This window comes from Oncorhynchus kisutch, linkage group LG28 (assembly GCF_002021735.2).
Source record: "Oncorhynchus kisutch isolate 150728-3 linkage group LG28, Okis_V2, whole genome shotgun sequence".
Classification (NCBI taxonomy): Eukaryota; Metazoa; Chordata; class Actinopteri; order Salmoniformes; family Salmonidae; genus Oncorhynchus; species Oncorhynchus kisutch.
In genome coordinates this window covers 29,466,860-29,488,660 of record NC_034201.2, presented here as the reverse complement: position 1 = coordinate 29,488,660, position 21,801 = coordinate 29,466,860, and the positions used below count along the sequence as shown (strand labels likewise).

The following is a 21,801-nucleotide window of genomic DNA, read 5'->3' as shown; positions in this document are numbered from 1 at the left end:
CTGATTGCCCCCCATCTATCTTCAGAGTTCGTGCTGCTAGGCGACCTAAACTGGAACATGCTTAACACCCCAGCCATCCTACAATCTAAACTTGATGCCCTCAATCTCACACAAATAATCAATGAACCTACCAGGTACCTCCCCAAAACCTTAAACACGGGCACCCTCATAGATATCATCCTAACCAACTTCCCCTCTAAATACACCTCTGCTGTCTTCAACCAAGATCTCAGCGATCACTGCCTCATTGGCTGCATCCGTAATGGGTCAGCGGTCAAACGACCTCCACTCATCACTGTAAAACGCTCCCTGAAACACTTCTGCGAGCAGGCCTTTCTAATCGACCTGGCCGGGGTATCCTGGAAGGATATTGATCTCATCCCGTCAGTAGAGGATGCCTGGATATTTTTTTTAAATGCCTTCCTAACCATCTTAAATAAACATGCCCCATTTAAGAAATTTAGAACCAGGAACAGATATAGCCCTTGGTTCTCCCCAGACCTGACTGCCCTTAACCAACACAAAAACATCCTATGGCGTTCTGCATTAGCATCGAACAGCCCCCGTGATATGCAGCTGTTCAGGGAAGCTAGAAATCATTATACACAGGCAGTTAGAAAAGCCAAGGCTAGCTTTTTCAAGCAGAAATTTGCTTCCTGCAACACTAACTCAAAAAAGTTCTGGGACACTGTAAAGTCCATGGAGAATAAGAACACCTCCTCCCAGCTGCCCACTGCACTGAAGATAGGAAACACTGTCACCACTGATAAATCCACCATAATTGAGAATTTCAATAAGCATTTTTCTACGGCTGGCCATGCTTTCCACCTGGCTACTCCTACCCCGGACAACAGCACTGCACCCCCAACAGCAACTCGCCCAAGCCTTCCCCATTTCTCCTTCTCCCAAATCCATTCAGCTGATGTTCTGAAAGAGCTGCAAAATCTGGACCCCTACAAATCAGCCGGGCTAGACAATCTGGACCCTTTCTTTCTAAAATTATCTGCCGAAATTGTTGCCACCCCTATTACTAGCCTGTTCAACCTCTCTTTCGTGTCGTCTGAGATTCCCAAAGATTGGAAAGCAGCTGCGGTCATCCCCCTCTTCAAAGGGGGGGACACTCTTGACCCAAACTGCTACAGACCTATATCTATCCTACCGTGCCTTTCTAAGGTCTTCGAAAGCCAAGTCAACAAACAGATTACCGACCATTTCGAATCTCACCATACCTTCTCTGCTATGCAATCCGGTTTCAGAGCTGGTCATGGGTGCACCTCAGCCACGCTCAAGGTCCTAAACGATATCTTAACCGCCATCGATAAGAAACATTACTGTGCAGCCGTATTCATTGATCTGGCCAAGGCTTTCGACTCTGTCAATCACCATATCCTCATCGGCAGACTCGACAGCCTTGGTTTCTCAAATGATTGCCTCGCCTGGTTCACCAACTACTTCTCTGATAGAGTTCAGTGTGTCAAATCGGAGGGTCTGCTGTCCGGACCTCTGGCAGTCTCTATGGGGGTGCCACAGGGTTCAATTCTTGGACCGACTCTCTTCTCTGTATACATCAATGAGGTCGCTCTTGCTGCTGGTGAGTCCCTGATCCACCTCTACGCAGACGACACCATTCTGTATACTTCCGGCCCTTCTTTGGACACTGTGTTAACAACCCTCCAGGCAAGCTTCAATGCCATACAACTCTCCTTCCGTGGCCTCCAATTGCTCTTAAATACAAGTAAAACTAAATGCATGCTCTTCAACCGATCGCTACCTGCACCTACCCGCCTGTCCAACATCACTACTCTGGACGGCTCTGACTTAGAATACGTGGACAACTACAAATACTTAGGTGTCTGGTTAGACTGTAAACTCTCCTTCCAGACCCATATCAAACATCTCCAATCCAAAGTTAAATCTAGAATTGGCTTCCTATTTCGCAACAAAGCATCCTTCACTCATGCTGCCAAACATACCCTTGTAAAACTGACCATCCTACCAATCCTCGACTTTGGCGATGTCATTTACCAAATAACCTCCAATACCTTACTCAACAAATTGGATGCAGTCTATCACAGTGCAATCCGTTTTATCACCAAAGCCCCATATACTACCCACCATTGCGACCTGTACGCTCTCGTTGGCTGGCCCTCGCTTCATACTCGTCGCCAAACCCACTGGCTCCATGTCATCTACAAGACCCTGCTAGGTAAAGTCCCCCCTTATCTCAGCTCGCTGGTCACCATAGCATCTCCCACCTGTAGCACACGCTCCAGCAGGTATATCTCTCTAGTCACCCCCAAAACCAATTCTTTCTTTGGCCGCCTCTCCTTCCAGTTCTCTGCTGCCAATGACTGGAACGAACTACAAAAATCTCTGAAACTGGAAACACTTATCTCCCTCACTAGCTTTAAGCACCAACTGTCAGAGCAGCTCACATATTACTGCACCTGTACATAGCCCACCTATAATTTAGCCCAAACAACTACCTCTTTCCCAACTGTATTTAATTTTAATTTATTTATTTATTTTGCTCCTTTGCACCCCATTATTTTTTTATTTCTACTTTGCACATTCTTCCATTGCAAAACTACCATTCCAGTATTTTACTTGCTATATTGTATTTACTTTGCCATCATGGCCTTTTTTGCCTTTACCTCCCTTCTCACCTCATTTGCTCACATTGTATATAGACTTGTTTATACTGCATTATTGACTGTATGTTTGTTTTTACTCCATGTGTAACTCTGTGTCGTTTTATCTGTCGAACTGCTTTGCTTTATCTTGGCCAGGTCGCAATTGTAAATGAGAACTTGTTCTCAACTTGCCTACCTGGTTAAATAAAGGTAAAATAAAATAAAAAACTTTGTAGAAGCACCTTTGGAAATGATTACAGCTGTGAGTCTTTCTGGGTAAATCTCTAAGAGCTTTCCACACCTGGATTGTGCAACATTTGCCCATTATTATTTTCAGAATTCTTCAAGCTCTGTCAAGTTGGTTGATGATCATTGCTATGCACATTTTTATTCCTGAACTTGCCATAACAAAGAGGTTGAATACTTATTGACTGAACACATTTTAGCTTTTCATTTTTAATTAACTTTGACATTATGGGGTATTCTGTGTAGACCAGTGGCAAAAACTCTAAATTGTATACATTTTTTATTCTGGCTGTAACACTGCAAAATGTGGAAAAAGTCAAGGGGTGTGAATACTTTCTGAAAAAGCACTGTAGGCCTAAAGCCAACAAATAAAAACAGTAGAAAACATACTGATGAAAATTCAGGTTATTTCAATCTCATTTATCTCTCTACTTTGTCTGTCTGCTTCCCTTTCTATTTGTCTTGACTTGAGCTATCACTAGTGAAGTGCAATATTGTATAAAATCAATCATCATGGGTCTGGCCTGAAGCTGTCCCTAGAGAAATTGCAACATTGTATCAACTAGCCTATTCCGTTCCTCAGAGTTTCTCTGCCAGTGGGCTCAGGACAGACAGCTGTTTTTTTAATGACATTTCCATTGGATATATGGGATAATCAGATCATGATCATCATCATATTTTGCTCTTTCACACCGAGGCTTGGTGATTATCGAGGCCGGGAGAGTGTTGGAAAGAATGTTCAAATACTGTGAGGAACTATTATTAATTGCAATGGAGGTAAGAAAAATTGACTTTAATGACTTTTTCAGTGAGGTGAAGAAAAAAATGACAAAGAAGCTCAGCTTATTAGTGGTGGACATGGTGAGTTAAGACGATCAGAAATGAGATATCCCTAAATGGGCACTTTCCTACATTTTTTATTTATTTATTTTTTATTTTACCTTTATTTAACCAGGTAGGCAAGTTGAGAACAAGTTCTCATTTACAATTGCGACCTGGCCAAGATAAAGCAAAGCAGTTCGACAGATAAAACGACACAGAGTTACACATGGAGTAAAAACAAACATACAGTCAATAATGCAGTATAAACAAGTCTATATACAATGTGAGCAAATGAGGTGAGAAGGGAGGTAAAGGCAAAAAAAAGGCCATGATGGCAAAGTAAATACAATATAGCAAGTAAAATACTGGAATGGTAGTTTTGCAATGGAAGAATGTGCAAAGTAGAAATAAAAAAATAATGGGGTGCAAAGGAGCAAAATAAATAAATAAATAAATACAAATTAAATACAGTTGGGAAAGAGGTAGTTGTTTGGGCTAAATTATAGGTGGGCTATGTACAGGTGCAGTAATCTGTGAGCTGCTCTGACAGTTGGTGCTTAAAGCTAGTGAGGGAGATAAGTGTTTCCAGTTTCAGAGATTTTTGTAGTTCGTTCCAGTCATTGGCAGCAGAGAACTGGAAGGAGAGGCGGCCAAAGAAAGAATTGGTCTTGGGGGTGACTAGAGAGATATACCTGCTGGAGCGTGTGCTACAGGTGGGAGATGCTATGGTGACCAGCGAGCTGAGATAAGGGGGGACTTTACCTAGCAGGGTCTTGTAGATGACATGGAGCCAGTGGGTTTGGCGACGAGTATGAAGCGAGGGCCAGCCAACGAGAGCGTACAGGTCGCAATGGTGGGTAGTATATGGGGCTTTGGTGATAAAACGGATTGCACTGTGATAGACTGCATCCAATTTGTTGAGTAGGGTATTTGAGGCTATTTTGTAAATGACATCGCCAAAGTCGAGGATTGGTAGGATGGTCAGTTTTACAAGGGTATGTTTGGCAGCATGAGTGAAGGATGCTTTGTTGCGAAATAGGAAGCCAATTCTAGATTTAACTTTGGATTGGAGATGTTTGATATGGGTCTGGAAGGAGAGTTTACAGTCTAACCAGACACCTAAGTATTTGTAGTTGTCCACGTATTCTAAGTCAGAGCCGTCCAGAGTAGTGATGTTGGACAGGCGGGTAGGTGCAGGTAGCGATCGGTTGAAGAGCATGCATTTAGTTTTACTTGTATTTAAGAGCAATTGGAGGCCACGGAAGGAGAGTTGTATGGCATTGAAGCTTGCCTGGAGGGTTGTTAACACAGTGTCCAAAGAAGGGCCGGAAGTATACAGAATGGTGTCGTCTGCGTAGAGGTGGATCAGGGACTCACCAGCAGCAAGAGCGACCTCATTGATGTATACAGAGAAGAGAGTCGGTCCAAGAATTGAACCCTGTGGCACATGCAGCAGGCCAGGTAGGCCTACTTCTATGTGTTCTCAGCCGTATGCTCCCTTAACGAGAAACCAGGAACATGCTCATTGCTTACATGGAGCATTCAAAACAAAAGACAATGAAAAAATGTTTTAAAAAACTTGTAAATCATGGTTATGAAATCAATCAAAACTTGCAAGTGTGGCAGGTTGTGAACTCTGCAAACAACATTTCCACTCCAATAATGAGAGAAGTAGGTAAATTACTGTAATTAATACTTTCAACAACTGACACTGACTCTTATCAAACTAGGTACTGCCATTATTTGTATATTACTAATCAGCAGGTCTTATTATTTTATATCATGCCTATTAATGAGTGCATTTTAATCACGTGTGCTGTGTGTTGTTTACAACGATTGACTTTTACTTAAATTCGGACATTCTGACATTGGTGAATGTCAGAATGTGAAATTTGTGTGAAATGTAATTGCATGAACTATTTGCTTGCTTGCATGGTGTGCTGTGATTCCCCAGATTGGTATGGACTACATTAGAGATGGCCAACTGGTGGCCCGCGGTTTTGAAGGCCCTTGGATCAATTCTTCCCCTCAAAACAGAGGTAGAATAGTAGAATACACAAGTTGCAATTTCAAATTTTTGTTGTGCTTCAACAGTTTTTCTCTTGTTATGTCAGTCATTGATAGTCACTCAATTAGCCCATGTCAGCTAACAGTTTTTTAATTGTCAAATTCGTCTAGTGGTCAGCTATCCAAATGTATTGTAACCAAGGTTGAATTAGAGCCCAGGGAGAACCCATTGATTTTCTTCATCAATCTCACTCAGATCATATAAAAAACTGCAAGCATTTCTCTCCACCCTATGGCACAATTTCTATTTATGTATTTCACCTTTATTTAACCAGGTAGGCCAGTTGAGAACAAGTTCTCATTTACAACTGCGACCTGGCCAAGATAAAGCAAAGCAGTGCGACAAAAACAACAGAGTTACACATAGGATAAACAAACGTACAGTCAATAACACAATAGAAAAATCTGTATAGAGTGTGTGCAAATGAAGTAAGGAGGTACGGCAAAAAAATAGGCCTATAGTGGCAAAGTAATTACAATTTAGCCATTTACACTGGAGTGATAGATGTGCAGATGAGGTTGTGCAAGTAGAAATACTGGTGTGCACAAGAGCAGAAAAACTAAAATAAATATGGGGATGAGGTAGGTAGTTGGATGGGCTATTTACAGATGGGCTGTGTACAGCTGCAGCGATTGGTAAGCTGCTCTGACAGCTGACGCTTAAAGTTAGTGAGGGAGATATAAGTCTCCAGTTTCAGTGATTTTTGCAATTCATTCCAGTAGAGAACTGGAAGGAAAGGCGGCCAAAGGAGGTGTTGGATTTGGGGATGACCAGTGAAATATACCTGCAGGAGCGCGTGCTACGGGTGGGTGTTGTGATGGTGACCAGTGAGCTGAGATAAGGCGGAGCTTTACCTAGCAAAGACTTATAGATGACCTGGAGCCAGTGGGTTTGGCGACGAATATGTAGCGAGGACCAGGCAACTAGAGCATACAGGTCGCAGTGGTGGGTAGTATATGGGGCTTTGGTGACAAAACGGATGGCACTGTGATAGACTGCATCCAGTTTGTTGAATAGAGTGTTGGAAGCTATTTTGTAAATGACATCGCTAAAGTCAAGGATCGGTAGAATAGTCAGTTTTACGAGGGTATGTTTGGCAGCATGAGTGAAGGAGGCTTTGTTGCGAAATAGGAAGCCGATTCTAGATTTAACTTTGGATTGGAGATGGTTAATGTGAGTCTGGATGTGTAGAATTGCAGGACATAAAGCTGTAAAACTGCTCATGTTCCTCTCCACCACATGGCAAAATGAGTAGAATTGCACTAAATGAACTCTAAAATTAAAGAATTAGCATGAAATTAGTTTTAAAATGGCTAAATCTTCTCTCTGCACCATGGTAAAATGTGTAGAATTGCAGCAAACTAGCTTTAAAACAACATTTTCTCTACACCCCATGGCAAAATGGGTAGCAACTGCGGCCCTTCATGATGAGTTCAGATTTTTTGTGGCACCTTGAGACATCTGTTGCCAATTCCCTATAACCTTCTCACTCCAATAACTATATTGCTAAACACACCCTAGAACGAGAGTTAAAAGGAACTTACCTTCAGGCACCATTCGGACCGGGGACCCCTTGACATCCACCTTGGTGCTGCTGTTCGCCTGCTGTGGGAAAAAGACATCACAACGCTCTCTATAGCCCTTCTAAAGGAAAGTACATGTTTAGAACATGCGAGTGTGACTCCAATTGTTGGCCAGCACATGCTCTAATTGTATGTTTTGTGTCCCCTGCAACTGTGAGAGGCTACACCCAGCGCTAAAACCCAGCAGGCCAAGCATAGAGCGAGAGATAGCCCTGTAAGTAGCCACCAAATCTGCTACTGATGACTGAACCAGTCATTGACTACCGGACTAGCTATCGATTAACGACCCATGCTTGGGAGGAAGAGCCGAACCCTGTTTGGGTAGGGCCAAACAAACAAAACCTGCCTGGGTAGAGCCGAACAAACAAACATATGCCAACGCTCTGTAAGTGAATCAACTGCTGTGTTAGTTTCCTCTGTGGTCATAGTTAGCCTATAGCCCTAAATCCTGGCTCCTTTATACATTGTGATACTGTGTATTGTCATTGTTGTAAAAGCTGAATTTATAATAAAGAACCTTTGATTGTACTTTGGCTTGTCTCTGTGATTGTGTTTGCTGTAGGATTATAGAACTCTGTTTTTGACACATGCTGTAATGGTTTTCCTCCTCTTCGTCTGAAGAGGAGAGGCGAGAAGGATCGGAGGACCAATATGCAGCGTGGTAAGTGTCCATGGTCTTTATTTAAACACATAAACTGAACACTCCATACAAAACAATAAACGTACCGTGAATAACGAAAACCAAAAACAGTACCGTGTGGTGTAAAACACAGACACGGAAACAATCACCCACAAACAAACAGTGAAACCCAGGCTACCTAAGTATGATTCTCAATCAGAGACAACTAACGACACCTGCCTCTGATTGAGAACCATACTAGGCCGAACACAGAAAAACAACCTAGAAACACAAAACATAGAATGCCCACCCAACTCACGTCCTGTCCAACTAAAACAAACAATTAGCACAATAACTAGGGTAAGAACCTGACAGATGCATTAACATAAAAGAATGGAACCAAATTCTGGGGATTACAGGTACATTTACTAAGCCTACTGGTGACATGTAATGGGAAATAGATCAAAATAAACAAAGGGCAAACAATTCACACAATGAAACAATGAATGAGCAAGAATTGGCGAGAGAGACGCGCCAGCATCCGAACAGTGGGAGTCGTTGTCCCAAAGAAACGCATTGGACTTATTCTGGACAGATTTTGGTGAGAGTGAGCCCTCTCGCTTCGCCTCTTCCTCTCTTCTTAATCTCAATGGAGAAAGCACCAGAGCAAGCAGAACGGCGCCCCTCTGTCTTACTATATGTAGCCCATGTATCTGATGCTGTCTGGACAGAAATAGTACGACATACCATACTCTTTTAGCCTCTTTTTGTACATTCTCTTCCTCAGGGATGGGCAAATAGTTTTGTTTTTTTGGGGGGGGGGATTATAAAAATGAAATTATAAAATTACTAAATCTTATCTCTGCCCCATGGCAAAATGTGTAGAATTGCAGCAAACTAGCTTTAAAACAGCAACATTTTCTATAACCCCATGGCAAAATTGGTAGAATTGCACAAAATTAACTATAAAACAAACAAATAAACCCCCATCAAAGATGCCCATCCCTGTTCTACACATACTGAGACAGAGGAGCACTGTTTCGCTCGCTCTGACACTTTCTCTGAGATTGATGTGTCTTTCTGAAGGCACGCGTCTTGATCAAATAAATTATCAATATTTCAATATTTTATTTGGACAGGCAAGGAAGTACAGTAGTGCGGGCCAGGCCCCCTTAAGGCCCCCCCATAACTCTGTAGATTATTACACTGTCACAGATTATCATGAAAAAGACACATTACTTATTCAAAATTTGTGAGGCGCAAAGGAAAAAGTATTTTTTTTTCGTGTCCACCACATTATTTTCTTCTTCATAACTCATTCGTGTCCAGAATGCGATTTTCTTCATAACGATTCCAATTTGGTTTGGCTAATGTTAGCTAGCTAGGTTAGCTTGGTGGCTAACATTAGCTAGGCTAGGGGTTACGGTTAGGGGTTACATTTAGGTAACATGCTAGCTAAGTAGTTAAAGGGTTAAGGTTAGGGCTAACTTATGTAACAGTACTGCTTCCTTCCCTCTCCTTGCCCCAACCAGGGATCCTCTGAACACATGAACAACTGCCTCTCACCTATTGCTCCACAAAAGCTGCAGCCCTTGCAGAGCAAGGGAAACAACTACTTCAAGGTCTCAGAGCGAGTGACATCACCGATTGAAACATTAATAGCGTGCACCGCTAACGAGCTTGCCATTTCATACCCGTTAAGCTTACATGTTAGCAAAGTAGTTCAAAAGTAATAAGAAGTTGCAAAGTTGCTAATTAGCTCAAATGCTAAAGTGGTCAATCATGTGATTCAAACATGCAATGTTTGGGTTGCTAGACCTTTGCATTACACATCCGCCCATCCTCCCTGACCAACCTTGATTCTATCATTTTTGTCTTAAGTAACCTACTACCTTTATCTGTGATTAACCACTGCTCAGTCCCCAACAACTGGATGTTCCGGTTTTCTGGGGAAATGTAAAGAGAGCCTGTGACGTGACTTCCGCTTTTAGACATTAACAAGACGACAATCCATCCTAAATCCACCTCCACATTTACTGGATTGGTTGAACAGTGCAGAAGAGAACCTTCCCCGACAGTTTTTTTGTTGTTGCCATCAACACCATATGTTGGGAATCTAGTTTCAGGCGTTTATTTTTCACATCCTACGTTAGGTTAATCTGTGATTGAAATGCACTGTATACACATTTGTGTGGTGGACACAAAAAATGTGTCTGTCACGAATTTTCAAAAGTAATTTGTCTATTGCATGATAATTTGTGATAGTGGGTTGTATCATTAGGCAACCAGCAGAATATTAATCATTCCTTTAAAAGTTCAGAGCTTGTTAAATGGCTTTATACTGTACAATCAATCAATCACGTTATGCTAACAGTGTGCAAGAGTAAATCTTACATAATGACACGTTTACATTGATTAGGTCAAATATTTAGTTTTGTCACTTAGTTGAAAGGGCTGTAGCTTTGTAGGGCAATAGAAAATAATATATTATCATGCATTAAACTTTATTTGTCCACGATCCCCTGTCCAAGTGCATTTTGATGCCAAAGATTTATTGGGCCCAGCACGTAGAAATAAACATTGAAGATGAGAAAAACAGTGCATCTTGGTTAAGTGTCAACCTGAGTGCTGCCCAGCTGTAAAATGTCATAGAGGCTGGCATAATTGAGGGTCAGAAAGCATTGGCAGTCCACCAATGCTTCCATTAAAAACGTCTGAAATAGCAAACCATTCCCACTGTACGAGGCCTACTAGCTACGGAAGAAAGTGTCCATAATTACGACTGAAGGATTTACTGTTGTTTGCATAGTGCTACTTTGCAAATCATACACAGATTACTTCCTTACTTATTGTTTTAACACTTTTAATACTAATATCTTCTCCCAATAGTTTAGAAATTGTGTATTATGTGGTTTAAAATCAAATCCCCTGGACTAAACATATATTATTTAAAGCTCTTAGGATGGTATTTAAACCCTCACGAGTAAAAAAAAACTCATTACTCCAGATTAATTGGCACGTGTTTACGTTTCAAAGTGTGTTCTGCATGTAGGCTACACTAATATAATGTACCTCTGAAATCTTCTGTCCACACTGGTAACACATTCAGCTAGATATGCATTCATAAAGCCTTTAGAACAGCCTACATAGGACATTAACCAATCATATGGTATAGTACACACAACACAATAAAAAGCTCATCAAATAATGTTGTAATTACACAAATGGTTAATAACTTATTACAAAAGTGTAATAGCCTACGACTGGTGGGCTAACTATTAGAATAGCTATTCTATGCGGTGGAGATACAGAATAGTTGTGCGCAAGCAATGACAATTTGACTTATGGAAAGGGGAACTATCCTCAGAAAACACGAGATAAACTATCGAGATGTGTTCTTCACGGACTTATGGGCAGTATCGTTAGACGTTGGCGTAGCTTTACTCAGGGCTATATCAGAATGACGCATGTTGCGCTTCGGTTGATGGCAATATTGAATTATAGTTCCATGTAGGAAGTAATCCAATATTCCTGAACGCCATGAATCAGTAGAAAATATGTTAATTAAAGTCTGTGTCAATAAACGATTAGTGTATGATAAAGTAGCACGGTGGACCGCTCACCGTCAAGAGTGTAGGAGCGCGCGCAGGTTGCACCTGCAAGTCGCCTCATTTTTTTTGCATCAAGTCCCATGAAGATGGAAGACATATTTGGAATCCTAACTCTCCGCTCGTGTTAGTGAGTGCAATTATGTTTTAGATAGAGGAACTTGCATATTCGATCCAGAACCTATCACTGTTATTGCGCATGATTCTGCGGCTCTTGTACAACTTCACGCTCCAACTCACCTTGAAACAGGGCTCGTCTGGTATTCTGGTAGTGCCTCCAGAGCGACAGTGGGGAAACCAATCCACGCCCCAAACCCTCCCAAACTCACCAATAAAAATAATGCGGAGGCGGATCTAATAGCTAAATTATCACGCCTGGTTTCATGTTAGATTTGCCATCTAGACCCGTCTGCTCTCCTCTCAGTGTTGCAGGTGCTCTGTCTAAGCGAGAGAGGATGCGAAAGGAGTGCAGGGGAGGGATAGAGAGAAGGAAAGCGCCGGTGAAAAGTCAGCAGTATGGTGCAGGGAATGATAAAAATGATATCAACAGCAGCAGAAAGCGCATTTATTGACCTGGGGGCTCTGCAATGAAAGGTTTCTTGCAAGGGACACTTTGAGATATGATGAGGTTTCTTTCTGGTTGGCAATAGTACTATGATTTGGTATGTGGTCACTTTGATAGCAAGTGTATTCAGCACCCGAGGAACGGCAGCTCAAGGTGAGTTGAAGTGCAATATTTTATACTGCTTGCTGATTAAGTTTTATTGTGGATATGTTTAAAAGGGTTTATGGCTTTCAGAATGATTGGTTGTTTGCCTGTCGTAAATGTTGTCCACAAGTAATTAACAGAAGTACGAAATTTGAGATGATTAAATTGGATATTCAATGTGTTTGAAGTGCTTGCACCTGTTTCGAAGTGTCATGTTGCAAAATGGTCTCAGAGTATTTACTATTATTCTGTACGTAAATCCAAGACACTCCATTTAGTATGATATGTTACGTTTGGTTGAATGATGAGACGAGCACAAATTAGGAGGAAAAGTAATACAAATTATTTTAATTATGAATAGCCACTCCATGTCCAGTATCTAAATTAGGGTAATGGGGGTGGATAATAAGAAATTAACAGCACTAATCATGATATATATCACTAATATATCTAATAATATGGTTTGGGCATGGATTGTCATGCTGCTATAAATTTGATTAACCCTCTTTAGGTAGCTGCAGAGGCGCATGCAAAGCACCATCCTGATTCTCAATAGTGTTGTAAGCTACAGTAAGCATATTGACTGACTGGTCTATAGCTTTTTGTATGTTTAAAAACGCATGGTTAGTTCAGTGTGTTATAGATTCTAAAACACCCGTCCTGTAGAGTTTTCTTTTGACTTCCTTCATCGCAAAATGCAGGCCTACTTGTATGTTTGTGCTACCAACTATGGTAATACATCATGTCTTGCCAAAACAGGTAAAGTGATACATTTTCATCCCAATATACCGGTCTCTTTTATGGACTCAATTAGGCCAGTACTTCCATATTTGTCCACTGGGTGGAGGGATCTTTGATATTATCAAATTGCTGCAACATGGTACATTGTACAGTATGTTGAAGTATGGTGAAACATGCGCAAGTTTATACTGCATATATCCATTGACAGTTGACAGTTCATTTTTGGTTTAATAATCAAGAGGTCGAGTTTACTTTGACAGTTAGCCTTTCCTGCTGTGTAGATAATAGATACACGTAGCCTACAGCATTCATTACAACAGTAGTATATCTTCCTTTCCCATGTAGTCCCATTCAATGCAGTATCAGCCAGGCAGGCAGCAGATGGTTGTCATTGCCAAGAAGACGAGGACAGTACAGTGAGTGACGCTGTGCTGCTGGTGTTATATGCCTCTGGGCGACTGAGGACTGACTGTCTGTCACCTTGCTCTGCCGCTCCTGCGCTCCTCTGCATATGTTCCCCGTCTCGGCGTTACAGACAGACAGTCACTGAGCTCTAGAGCTGTACACACTCACATACACACATACATACCAGCAGAAGCTGGCTGTACTACGTTCTTCTGCCCGAACGCTCTATCTGAAGCTGTCAGCTGGCAAACGCCACCCTCGACTCTGGCCAGCGATAACCCTGGACACAAGTTCTCTCTTTTTGCCCCCCCGTTAATCTGTTACTCTCTCCCAGTCTTAAGTCTCATCTACTGTCTTTCTGTCTGCTCCTCTCTCTGTCTGTGTATTCTCTTCCCCCCCCCCCCCCCACACACACACACCCTCCATCTCTCCCCCGTTCTTTGGTCAGGTGCTTTCTCTAAGTTATCTTCCTCTCTGCCACACTCGCTTCCTCTGTCTGTCTGTCTCTCCTTCCACCTATTTCCCTAGCTCTCCACACAAACTCAACGCCCCCCCACCACCATTTAAGTTGGCTGGCTCTAAGCAATATGGGATGACAGAGTGGGGGGGCGTGGGAGCATGGAGAGCGTTGTTAATGGAGGCCTGGAGGGGTGCATGGCAATCGGCTGCTAGTATCCACACTCCACTTGTTACATCCCCCACATAGCCCCCCTGAGGGAATAGTGAGTCTTTAACCATGATATGAGCATATGCCCACTAACAGGATGGCGCTCTCCCCCTGTAAAACTGATTATGATTAGGCTGTGAGTTAAATGCCACTCTGGTGCTCCACCATAATGCACATGGCACAGGTGCAGAGTGGCCAGGTTGTGTTGGGTCAAGGGGCGGGTTGGAACATCACTTGCCCCCCAGGATCGTTTCTCAGGTGTGTGTGTGTGTGTGTGTGTGTGTGTGTGTGTGTGTGTGTGTGTGTGTGTGTGTGTGTGTGTGTGTGTGTGTGTGTGTGTGTGTGTGTGTGTGTGTCTGTGCATGTATTTGTGCTTGCATGAGTGGGCTATATGTCTTGCGTGTGTGCAGACCGGGGAGGGTAAAGAGTGTAAACACACAGGAAGAGATTTAGTTAAAGGCATAATGTTAGAGATTTCAGTTCCTAATACTTTTACTGCCTCACAGGGCAATTGCAAAAAAAAATACTTCAGTGGTATGTATACACATTGCAAAAGAGGAGATTGGAGAGAGTGGGCGACTGTTGATGACCTCACAGAAACCTTAAGACTAGTTACTAATTAACCAAAAATAGGAATGCTGAGACAGCCAATTTAAAGCAATCGATTTCATTGTGAAGGTTCGGTATAAGGTGTGTATGTGTATGTGTGAGTGAGCGCGTGAGATTGGTACAACTTTATAAATGCAGACAGATAATATGGTTCGTTCGACATGGTGTCGGTAAAATTCATTATGCAAGAAATGGTGGTGGAAATGCCTTTATGTGCAAATATTTATATAACCATCATATCGAAGTAAACTAGGTGTCATATGATAAGTCAGTGTGTGGTCCTCCCACTATGACTCGGAAAAGCATGCAGTTTATTGGACAGTAATTACATTTGACAGTAGTTACACATAATGGAAACAGGTAATATATACATTAAATTATTATGACAGATTTACTTAATTTACTTGATTTGTTCGAACACACAATTGAGAAATAATCATTAGAAATAATTATGTAGAAATAATTCATGTTTCGAACACAACTGGGTCAAATACCTCCAAAATGAATCAATTACTCCTTTGCAATAAATATCAAGGGTCTTATTCTGATGACATGATGATCGATACTTGGCTGCTGTATGACAAATACAAATAATCTTGCTATTTTGTCCATAATAATCTCATCATGATGTAGGCTAGCCACACTGTATCTGTGAGCTGTTGGCTAGAGTGCATGTACCAAGACCAGAGTGGGCACAATCGCCGTATGATGCAACTTTTTTGTGACAAAACCATCAGTAGAGTTGAAAATGCGATGGAACCCCAGTTAACTTGTATCGGTACATGGTAATTGAACTGCAAAAGTTATTTTTATGTGCACTACGTCATCACGCACAGACTTTTAACAAGTCAATTTTATGGAAACACCTCTGGTGGGAATATGAGCACACTGTTTTTATGCGTATTTTAGAATATATGAAGAATATTTAGAATATGAAAATCGGTCATAAATTGGATGGAAATCCAGCTAGTTAGAGTGAATTTGTGTTTGCATGTATGATGTGTCCATATGTGTGTGTGTAAGGTGTGTGCATTTAGGGCATTCCTAACACTGCTGACAGGTTTTAATCATGACATGGATATTCAAGTGACATGGTCACTTGGTGTTCCACATACACACAACAAATCACATAGCATATGTTGTATTTCATACGACAGTGATTGCTCCACTAAATGTTTTGCGATTATGCTGCGGTACTTAGAGGTCATTTGTAGTTTATTACGGTACCCTGCGTCACCACTTCATTTCTCCAGTTCAGCGCAAGGGGGAGTTAGAGCACTGATTATGCTTTTGGGTCTTACTGTGTCTCTAACTGATAATGAATGGGCGACATAAACCTAAAAAGAAACTGATAATTGTGCACGACTTTTGTATTACTTATTAAAACTGTTGTTACACTAAGTTTTGTATTATTTTATTTTGTAAGGATAATTTTGATCTTACTGTAGTACTGTAGCCCACTCCCGACCGGTCATGTTGTACAGTGCCTAGGTGGCGCAAGAGTCTAAGACACTGCATAGCAAGCTGTGTTGCTACAGATGCTGGTTCAATACCTGTGCTGGCCTCGACTGGAAGACTTGTGAGATGACTGTAGGTTTTTGGTTTCTCTCCCTCTAAAAACAGAAATAAATACAGTGGGGAGAACAAGTATTCGATACACTGCCGATTTTGCAGGTTTTCCTACTTACAAAGCATGTAGAGGACTGTAATTTTTATCATAGGTACACTTCAACTGTGAGAGACGGAATCTAAAACAAAAATCCAGAAAATCACATTATATTGATTTTTGTATGATTGTATGATTTTTAAGTAATTCATTTGGATTTTATTGCATGTCATAAGTATTTGATACATCAGAAAAGCAGAACTTAATATTTGGTACAGAAACCTTTGTTTGCAATTACAGAGATCATACCTTTCCTGTAGTTCTTGACCAGGTTTGCACACACTGCAGCAGGGAATTTGGCCCACTCCTCCATACAGACCTTCTCCAGATCCTTCAGGTTTCGGGACTGTCGCTGGGCAATACGGACTTTCAGCTCCCTCCAAAGATTTTCTATTGGGTTCAGGACTGGAGACTGGCTAGGCCACTCCAGGACCTTGAGATGCTTCTTAAGGAGCCACTCCTTAGTTGCCCTGGCTGTGTGTTTCGGGTCGTTGTCATGCTGGAAGACCCAGCCACGACCCATCTTCAATGCTCTTACTGAGGGAAGGAGGTTGTTGGCCAAGATCTCGCGATACATGGCCCCATCCATCCTCCCCTCAATATGGTGCAGTCGTCCTGTCCCCTTTGCAGAAAAGCATCCCCAAAGAATGATGTTTCCACCTCCATGCTTCACGGTTGGGATGGTGTTCTTGGGGTTGTACTCATCCTTCTTCTTCCTCCAAACACGGCGAGTGGAGTTTAGAACAAAAAGCTCTATTTTTGTCTCATCAGACCACATGACCTTCTCCCATTCCTCCTCTGGATCATCCAGATGGTCATTGGCAAACTTCAGACGGGCCTGGACATGTGCTGGCTTGAGCAGGGGGACCTTGCGTGTGCTGCAGGATTACAATCCATGACGGCGTAATGTGTTACTAATGGTTTTCTTTGAGACTGTGGTCCCAGCTCTCTCCAGGTCATTGACCAGGTCCTGCCGTGTAGTTCTGGGCTGATCCCTCACCTTCCTCATGATCATTGATGCCCCATGAGGTGAGATCTTGCATGGAGCCCCAGACCGAGGGTGATTGACCGTCATCTGGAACTTCTTCCATTTTCTAATAATTACGCCAACAGTTGTTGCCTTCTCACCAAGCTGCTTGCCTATTGTCCTGTAGCCCATCCCAGCCTTGTGCAGGTCTACAATATTAACCCTGATGTCCTTACACAGCTCTCTGGTCTTGGCCATTGTGGAGGGGTTGGAGTCTATTTGATTGAGTGTGTGGACAGGTGTCTTTTATACAGGCAACGAGTTCAAACAGGTGAAGTTAATACAGGTAATGAGTGGAGAACACGAGGGCTTCTTAAGGAAAAACTAACAGGTCTGTGAGAGCCAGAATTCTTACTGGTTGGTAGGTGATCAAATTCTTATGTCATGCAATAAAATGCTAATTAATTACTTAAAAATCATACAATGTGATTTTCTGGATTTTTGTTTTAGATTCCGTGTACCTATGGTAAAAATTACAGACCTCTACATGCTTTGTAAGTAGGAAAACCTGCAAAATTCAAATCAAATCAAATCAAATTTATTTGTCACATACACATGGTTAGCAGATGTTAATGCGAGTGTAGCGAAATGCTTGTGCTTCTAGTTCCGACAATGCAGTAATAACGAACAAGTAATCTAACTAACAATTCCAAAAAAAACTACTGTCTTATACACAATGTAAGGGGATAAAGAATATGTACATAAGGATATATGAATGAGTGATGGTACAGAGCAGCATAGGCAAGATACAGTAGATGATATCGAGTACAGTATATACATATGAGATGAGTATGTAAACCAAGTGGCATAGTTAAAGTGGCTAGTGATACATGTATTACATAAGGATGCAGTCGATGATATATAGTACAGTATCTACGTATGCATATGAGATGAATAATGTAGGGTAAGTAACATTATATAAGGTAGCATTGTTTAAAGTGGCTAGTGATATATTTACATCATTTCCCATCAATTCCCATGATTAAAGTGGCTGGAGTAGAGTCAGTGGCATTGACAGTGTGTTGGCAGTAGCCACTCAATGTTAGTGGTGGCTGTTTAACAGTCTGATGGCCTTGAGATAGAAGCTGTTTTTCAGTCTCTCGGTCCCAGCTTTGATGCACCTGTACTGACCTCGCCTTCTGGATGACAGCGGGGTGAACAGGCAGTGGCTCGGGTGGTTGATGTCCTTGATGATCTTTATGGCCTTCCTGTAGCATCGGGTGGTGTAGGTGTCCTGGAGGGCAGGTAGTTTGCCCCCGGTGATGCGTTGTGCAGACCTCACTACCCTCTGGAGAGCCTTACGGTTGAGGGCGGTGCAGTTGCCATACCAGGCGGTGATACAGCCCGCCAGGATGCTCTCGATTGTGCATCTGTAGAAGTTTGTGAGTGCTTTTGGTGACAAGCCGAATTTCTTCAGCCTCCTGAGGTTGAAGAGGCGCTGCTGCGCCTTCCTCACGATGCTGTCTGTGTGAGTGGACCAATTCAGTTTGTCTGTGATGTGTATGCCGAGGAACTTAAAACTTGCTACCCTCTCCACTACTGTTCCATCGATGTGGATGGGGGGGTGTTCCCTCTGCTGTTTCCTGAAGTCCACAATCATCTCCTTAGTTTTGTTGACGTTGAGTGTGAGGTTATTTTCCTGACACCACACTCCGAGGGCCCTCACCTCCTCCCTGTAGGCCGTCTCGTCGTTGTTGGTAATCAAGCCTACCACTGTTGTGTCGTCCGCAAACTTGATGATTGAGTTGGAGGCGTGCGTGGCCACGCAGTCGTGGGTGAACAGGGAGTACAGGAGAGGGCTCAGAACGCACCCTTGTGGGGCCCCAGTGTTGAGGATCAGCGGGGAGGAGATGTTGTTGCCTACCCTCACCACCTGGGGGCGGCCCGTCAGGAAGTCCAGTACCCAGTTGCACAGGGCGGGGTCCAGACCCAGGGTCTCGAGCTTGATGATGAGCTTGGAGGGTACTATGGTGTTGAATGCCGAGCTGTAGTCGATGAACAGCATTCTCACATAGGTATTCCTCTTGTCCAGATGGGTTAGGGCAGTGTGCAGTGTGGTTGAGATTGCATCGTCTGTGGACCTATTTGGGCGGTAAGCAAATTGGAGTGGGTCAAGGGTGTCAGGTAGGGTGGAGGTGATATGGTCCTTGACTAGTCTCTCAAAGCACTTCATGATGACGGATGTGAGTGCTACGGGGCGGTAGTCGTTTAGCTCAGTTACCTTAGCTTTCTTGGGAACAGGAACAATGGTGGCCCTCTTGAAGCATGTGGGAACAGCAGACTGGTATAGGGATTGGTTGAATATGTCCGTAAACACACCGGCCAGCTGGTCTGCGCATGCTCTGAGGGCGCGGCTGGGGATGCCGTCTGGGCCTGCAGCCTTGCGAGGGTTAACACGTTTAAATGTCTTACTCACTTCGGCTGCAGTGAAGGAGAGACCGCATGTTTTCGTTGCAGGCCGTGTCAGTGGCACTGTATTGTCCTCAAAGCGGGCAAAAAAGTTGTTTAGTCTGCCTGGGAGCAAGACATCCTGGTCCGTGACTGGGCTGGGTTTCTTCCTGTAGTCCGTGATTGACTGTAGACCCTGCCACATGCCTCTTGTGTCTGAGCCGTTGAATTGAGATTCTACTTTGTCTCTGTACTGGCGCTTAGCTTGTTTGATAGCCTTGCGGAGGGAATAGCTGCACTGTTTGTATTCAGTCATGTTACCAGACACCTTGCCCTGATTAAAAGCAGTGGTTCGCGCCTTCAGTTCCACACGAATGCTGCCATCAATCCACGGTTTCTGGTTGGGGAATGTTTTAATCGTTGCTATGGGAACGACATCTTCAACGCACGTTCTAATGAACTCGCACACCGAATCAGCGTATTCATCAATGTTGTTGGCTGACGCAATACGAAACATCTCCCAGTCCACGTGATGGAAGCAGTCTTGGAGTGTGGAGTCAGCTTGGTCGGACCAGCGTTGGACAGACCTCAGCGTGGGAGCTTCTTGTTTTAGTTTCTGTCTGTAGGCAGGGATCAACAAAATGGAGTCGTGGTCAGCTTTTCCGAAAGGGGGGCGGGGCAGGGCCTTATATGCGTCGCAATTGGCAGTGTATCAAATACTTGTTCTCCCCACTGTAATTCTAATTAACAAACTGGCTTTATTTACAAATTAGTAACCATGTCTCACCCAAATCAAGTGAATTTATTTTTGTCACATCCACATGGTTAGTAGATGTTAATGCGAGTGTAGTGAAATGCTTGTGCTTCTAGTTCCGACAATGCAGTAATAACCAACGAGTAATCTAACCTAATAATTCCACAACTACTACCTTATACACACAAGTGTAAGGGGATAAAGAATATGTACATAAAGATATATGAATGAGTGATGGTACAGAACGGCATAGAAAAGATGCAGTGGATGGTATCGAGTACAGTATATACATATGAGATGAGTAATGTAGGGTATGTAAACAAAGTGGCATAGTTTAAAGTGGCTTGGGATACATGTATTATATAAAGATGCAGTAGATGATATAGAGTACAGTATATACAGTGGGGCAAAAAAGTATTTAGTCAGCCACCAATTGTGTTATATACCCTTTGTTGGCAATGACAGAGGTCAAACGTTTTCTGTAAGTCTTCACAAGGTTTTCACACACTGTTGCTGGTATTTTGGCCCATTCCTCCATGCAGATCTCCTCTAGAGCAGTGATGTTTTGGGGCTGTTGCTGGGCAACACAGACTTTCAACTCCCTCCAAAGATTTTCTATGGGGTTGAGATCTGGAGACTGGCTAGGCCACTCCAGGACCTTTGAAATGCTTCTTACGAAGCCACTCCTTCATTGCCCAGGCGGTGTGTTTGGGATCATTGTCATGCTGAAAGACCCAGCCACGTTTCATCTTCAATGCCCTTGCTGATGGAAGGAGGTTTTCGCTCAAAATCTCACGATACATGGCCCCATTCATTCTTTCCTTTACACGGATCAGTCGTCCTGGTCCCTTTGCAGAAAAACAGCCCCAAAGCATGATGTTTCCACCCCCATGCTTCACAGTAGGTATGGTGTTCTTTGGATGCAACTCAGCATTCTTTGTCCTCCAAACACAAGGAGTTGAATTTTTACCAAAAAGTTCTATTTTGGTTTCATCTGACCATATGACTTTCTCCCAATCTTCTTCTGGATCATCCAAATGCTCTCTAGCAAACTTCATACGGGCCTGGACATGTACGGGCTTAAGCAGGGGGACACGTCTGGCACTGCAGGATTTGAGTCCCTGGCGGCGTAGTGTGTTACTGATGGTAGGCTTTGTTACTTTGGTCCCAGCTCTCTGCAGGTCATTCACTAGGTCTGTGGTTCTGGGATTTTTGCTCACCGTTCTTGTGATCATTTTGACCCCACGGGGTGAGAT

General features: G+C 42.9%; 1 protein-coding gene across 1 annotated transcript in view; it reads left to right on the top strand.

Annotated features, from left to right (window-relative positions):
* The first annotated feature begins 11,964 nt into the window (after window positions 1-11,964).
* The window catches only part of LOC109873223 (protein turtle homolog B), a 183,043-nt gene continuing 173,206 nt past the window's right edge, over window positions 11,965-21,801 (top strand). Inside the window, exon 1 of the mRNA XM_020464837.2 lies at window positions 11,965-12,297. Within this exon, the coding sequence (XP_020320426.1) occupies window positions 12,234-12,297 (64 nt within the window). The 5' untranslated portion in view covers window positions 11,965-12,233. The remainder of the gene's footprint in view (window positions 12,298-21,801) is intronic.